A 6,000-nucleotide genomic window follows, 5' to 3' on the forward strand; every position below is an offset into this window, starting at 1 on the left:
TTCCGAATGTAAATCTAAGGTGATAGAGCACCCTCAAATAAAGGAGATGACTCTTGAATAAGGATTTATTTTGTAACGTGTATCAGGTAATTTTTGATATCATCATTATATGACATATTTTAAAATGAATTGTTTCAGTTATGAAATTTTTAATACATGACACGTTGTCGTGACATAAGCACCGGACAACATCAATGAACATAAATGAGCTTGGTTCGATTAAAGTAAGACCATTGAATGCTGGTCTTATTGAACAAATAAATATGAGATTGAGGTGTAAAATGTAACAAATTGAGTTTCATAGCCTATGTTTTGGTCGTTTTCTTAAGTTCATTGCTTCAAAATTTGCCGTGCAAGGAGAGATCTTTTGGTGGCTGAGTTGGGATTTAAAGTTTTAAACTAAATTTTTTGTAAGGGGCAAGTAGTTTCAAATGGTTACAATTTACTATTTCTGTTTGATATGCACTTTGTTTTAGGGGATTTTATTTTTGGCTAAAACAAAAATAATGTTTTTTAGAAAAAAATTAGAATCACGTTTGGACACTATATTTTACTGCAAAAATATAGGAAACAGAAACATGCTTATTTATGATTTTGGGTCATGAACAGTTGTTAAAACAAAAAAATAAATAAATAAAATAAAATAAAAAACCTATTTTTGGTATTTTAGTTTTGAGCCACTGTTCACGAAGTGGTTTAACACTGTAAAATAAAATAAAGCCGCACCAAACATGTTTTTGTTACCAAAATCGACACTATAAGAGCAACTCCAATGGTGTGCCAAATGGGTTGCCAATTTCAAAATATAACAGGTAGGTTTAAAATGGACTCTCCAATGAGCTATCAAATGGGCTGCCAAAATATAGTTTTGCCAAAACTTCTGCCAAATATGGCAACTGCTATTTGCTCTCTTCCTTCTCTCTTCTCTATCGCATCCCTCATGTATATATGTGGAGGGTTTGGATTTTCCTCTCTATCTGTCCTTTCCTTATCTCTCCCATATCGGATTTTCCTCTCTATCTCTCGGATCTTCACTCGGGTAAGCCTATCTCTTCCCTCGTGTATATACGTGGAGGGGTTGGATTCTTAAAAATCTGAAATTGGGTGTTGGGGTTTTTAGGTTGATATATATATATATTAAGGGGAATATATATATATATATTTGTTATGCTCCGTTGGAATTTCCCCTTTCTCTCTCTAAAAAACCTCACCGACATACATCCAATTTTAGAAAGCTTTTGTGCCTCGTCGATCCAACATCATCGTCGTTGTTGCCGGGAGCTCGTCATCACGATGCCTCGCCAGTCCAACATCATCGCCGTCGTTTCCTTCACTACCCAGGAGGTCTTCACCAAGAAAGCTTTGGTGTTGTGCTTGTGTGTGTATATATATATATATGTCAGTGTTGGTATATATATGTGTTTATATATGTCTGTGAATCCAAAAGCTGCCTAAATTTCAAGACTCAGTTGGATTTGATAATGATAATTATTATTATTATTTTTAATTAAGTAAATAAGCTAAATAAAATTGTTGAAAATTGGTAATTGGGAAAGATAGTTGAAAAATAATGGTTGTTGTGTAAAAAAAATAGTATTTTGAATGAAATATATCATTAGAACAAAATTGGTAAAATATTTTTGACACTACAACTTTAACTCCTTTTAAAATATAAATTTGACATACAAAAATAATATTTGTATTAGAGATGGACTAACAGTCCAAAAACAAAAACCACATAAATAAAATCTTATTTTGTCAATTTAAAAGGCTAATGTTAGGTGCAATGTAATGCAAATTTCATTTTGTGTCAACATTGAAAGAGTGGTGTTAAATGGAACAGTTTTCATATCTCGGAACTTCTAGTATCTTCCCTTCTAGACACACCAAGAATGTTGACTTTTCTCACAACTGGTAGAAGAATCTCCAACATTCTGCTGTGTGGCAAAGCCAAAAGATTACCAAAATCAAACTCCAGAACTTTCAAGAACCCACATCATCAATTTGTATATATATATAGCCACAAACCTCAATTACTAATTTGAATTAAATTACAACAAAACATTTGCAAGTAAATCATCTCACGACCAAACAAAAAACCAAACCACCAAAACATGTCATCAATATTCAGCTCGCACTTTGATCCCTTCTTCTGGGACACATTTGGCCTTGGCTTTGGGCCTTCCAGTTCCAGAGACAGCAATGCCTACATGGACTGGAAGGAAACTCCAGATGCCCACATCTTCAAGTTCGACCTTCCAGGTCTCACAAAGGATGATGTCAAGCTTCAGCTTCACGACGACAGAGTCATCCACTTAACCAGTGCAGAGAGAAAAGAAAATGATGATGACAAGTGCAACAAATGGCACTGTAAAGAGAGGTCAACTGGGACTTTCTACAGACAATTTCGGTTGCCGGACAATGCACAGGTCGATCAGATTAAGGCTTCAATGCAGGACGGTGTACTTGTCGTCACAGTGCCTAAAGACCAGTTGGGGAAGAAAAAGAGCAAACTACACAAGGCTGTCCAAATCTCTGGTGACAGAGAAGACCACACATCTTCTCCTAAGGGACTCGGTCGCTTTGTTTGTTGCAAAGCTTAGGAGGATTGTTTGAAGTATAAGTCTCGTATGTAGTAGTAGTTGAGAGTGTTTGGTTTTGGTTATTCATTTGTGTTTTTGTTTATGATGCTTGTACTGTTTAATTTCACTTCCTTTTGAATATGTGTGCATTTGATGTTTAACTTGTATTCTACATATCTAAATACAAGAATTGATATTATTGTGTGCTGCTTCTATTTGTATTCAGAGTCCTTGCCTTGTTGGATCAAATGTATAAAACTAAGAGGGCATAAAAATAATAGTAGTAATAATAATAATAATAAATAAATAACTAACTAATTAAAACTAAAATAAAAATTTAAGGGTAAAAGAAATACACGTGTGAACCAAATTAATAAAACGTTGAATAAACCCCACCTCTTTAAATGTTGAGAGATAGATTTCATTGGAGATTGAGAAATTATTCATTGGAAATATTAAAAAATTATTCAATGTTTAGAGATTGAAAAATTATTTATTATAACCATTATATTTTTAAATGCTTCTATTTTTATTCAGAGTCCTTGCCTTGTTGGATCAAATGTATAAAACTAAGAGGGCATAAAAAAATTAAAATTAAAATTAAAGGTCAGAAGAAATACACATGTCAACCCAATTAATAAAACGTTATCATAAGCATAAAATAAAAATAAAAATTAAAGGTTAGAAAAAATACACATGTTAACCCAATTATTAAAATGCTATTATAAGCATTTCTAAAATTCACGTTTTCATATATTTTTTAAATTCACGTTTTCTAATTTATTTAGAGATTGATAAATTATTCATTACAAACCATATTGACTATGAAAGTAAATCTATAATACAGTTAAAAATATATATTTTAGTAGAGTATTTATGTATGTTACACTTGCAAATAATAATTTCTCAACCACTTAGCCCCTTCTTTGGAAAATGAGGGCATAACCAACTGGACCAGGTCCCAAGGGCATTTACCATTTGGGTGAAAAATCATTGTTTCTTTGACTTCCTCAGTAGACACGTTCCTAGCTATATGGGCAGCTTGATCCTATGTCAGTCCTCCAAATATATATATATATATATATATATATATATAAAGTCCTGCAAAGAAATATAGTAGATATGCTGCAAAATTCCTCCCAAAAGATTTTGGTGAAAATCTAACCAAGTCTTCCATAATCTCTTTTATTCTGATTAGCAGAGTGCCATGAACGGATCCTTTCCAGTTCTTGAGAAATGAGAACATTATTTCATTTTTAAGCATCTAAATAAGGAATAAGTGCAAAAAAATACCATGATATAGTGTAAAATAGTCGAATGTGTATAAAACCCCATTATATTATTAATTTGGTGGTGCAATTACCCCCATGTTTGCATAAAAAGACATTAATACCCTCTCTAATATAAATAAAATAATATTAAAAAATTAGGCAATGTAAAATTACCATTTTAGATAATTTATTCTTTTCCTTTTTTTTTTTTTTTAATATATATATATTTTTGGCCCTTTGTATTAACTTGTTCACAATACTTGCATGATTTTGGAGAAGAAAAGGATTAGTTACGTAGCTCAAACAGTAATTTACACATTATCAAGGAATCATTAGATTTGAACAAGCTTTATGTTAGGAAGGTCATTCAAATTTTTTTTTTGATGGATTGATTGAGCATTGACACTCCTGAATAGGCTGAATGTAACTTTTAACCATGAAGAAGAAGAACCATGAAGAAGAAGAACCATGAATTTTTAAGTTACATTTCTGGTAGGACTAGCTATGATGGCAGTCTCAATTTAACCATATTTCAACCTTGATAAAGAATTACTGGTTAGGAACCTTTGGATGTATACAGCTTTAACTAGTGAGACATTTCTCTTTGATAATGTGTAAATTGTTCAACAAAACAGAATAAGAAAATTGTGGCCATGTGGGTTCCTTCTAGATCTTCATCCCTCTTTGTACAGTGGTTAATTAGAAATTAAGTACTTAAACTATTAAGGAGGCACCTGATTAATTAAATTTAGTATATCAAAGGTGCCATCAACTCTGTTGGGGTGTACCGGAGACCAGGGATCACTTCCTGCCTTAACAGATGCCACCTGGGGCCCATGTGGCAGAAGGGGGAGGAGGGTTCGATGAGCGTGGTTGATTGGGCATGGGTGTACGGGGGAGGGGTTTTGACCTCTGACAAATTCGTGGTGGCGGTAGAGGTGGTGGTGGTGGGGTTGGGGATGGTGGTAGTAGTGGAGTGTAGAGAGAAGGGTAAAAAAAAATAATAATAAAAAATAGGGTTTTTGAATTTATTTTATGTCAATTTTAATTAGAAAGTGATCAAAGAGTTTATTTGCACCTTTTTAAATTTTATAAACTGAAATGTATATTTTAAAAAAATAAAGACTATTTTTACACAAACTCTATATATCAAGTAGTGTTTTGCGAATTCAAGACACTCATAATCATCCATCTTTCTCATTCTTTTGTTGCATTTTGCTTTTGCTTTTGCTATTTCCGAGGATTTAGTTGTTTTATAAATGGATGAGTTATGTTTATTAGTAGACACAAAAATTAATTGACACCTAAATGGCAAATTTAGTGAAGTTTTTATTATTGTTTTTTGGGACAAAGTTGGTGATCCCGGTAAACTCCCTCAATTAATTTCTTTTCAAAAAATCCCCTTCAACCATCCGAGAGAGGGAAAAGAGTAAATATTTGGATCAATATGCCCTTATTGTTGTTTCATTTGAACCTTAATTCACTCGAATTTCAAAAATTTATATCTCATGAACCGTAATCAAAAAATTACAAATAATATATACTTACGAAACGAGGATTCCATAAATATAAGATTTGTTTAACAAGCCACTATAGCCAAAGAAAAATAGGCAATTTAAGAATTTGGTTCAGCAATCTTATTTTATTTTACTTGGGATTTATTTTACTTGGGATATTTGTAAGAAAATTTTCAAAATTATCCATTTGCATATGAAGCATAATATAAAAATTTTAGCCCCAATAAAGATTGATTTCATGAGATATCATATTTTCATCTTCTTATAAACTCACCATTTTGAAAAACAAAAAACAAAATGAATAATCGATCTCTATTGGGAATAAATTTTTTATATATTATGCATATGCATGCAAATGAATAACTTTGGAAATGTTCTTGCAAATATCTCGAGTTTGAAATAAAATAAGATTGTTGGAACAAATTCTTAAATGGCCTATTTCTCTTTGGTTACGACGGCTTGTTGCACAAATTTTATATTTCTGGAATCCTTATTTCATAAGTTTTTCGTTCATATATATATTTGCAATTGTTTTATGTATAATTTGTGAGGTATGAATTTTTAAAATTCGAGAGAATTATGATTCAAATAAAATAACAATAAAGATATTTTGGTCTAAATATTCACTCT

At 31.8% G+C, this 6,000-nt stretch overlaps 1 protein-coding gene across 1 annotated transcript; it reads left to right on the forward strand.

Moving 5' to 3' along the window:
* Positions 1–1,824: 1,824 nt before the first annotated feature.
* Positions 1,825–2,725, forward strand: LOC132310413 (17.8 kDa class I heat shock protein-like). Its single transcript, XM_059808586.1, has one exon. The coding sequence runs from the start codon at positions 2,115–2,117 to the stop codon at positions 2,601–2,603; it is 489 nt and encodes a 162-aa protein (XP_059664569.1). The 5' UTR covers positions 1,825–2,114; the 3' UTR covers positions 2,604–2,725.
* The last annotated feature ends 3,275 nt before the right edge of the window (positions 2,726–6,000 follow it).

The sequence above is a fragment of the Cornus florida genome, unplaced genomic scaffold, assembly GCF_030987335.1.
Source record: "Cornus florida cultivar Cherokee Brave unplaced genomic scaffold, ASM3098733v1 CherokeeBrave_3.0.0_Hap2_Chr05, whole genome shotgun sequence".
Lineage (NCBI taxonomy): Eukaryota > Viridiplantae > Streptophyta > Magnoliopsida > Cornales > Cornaceae > Cornus > Cornus florida.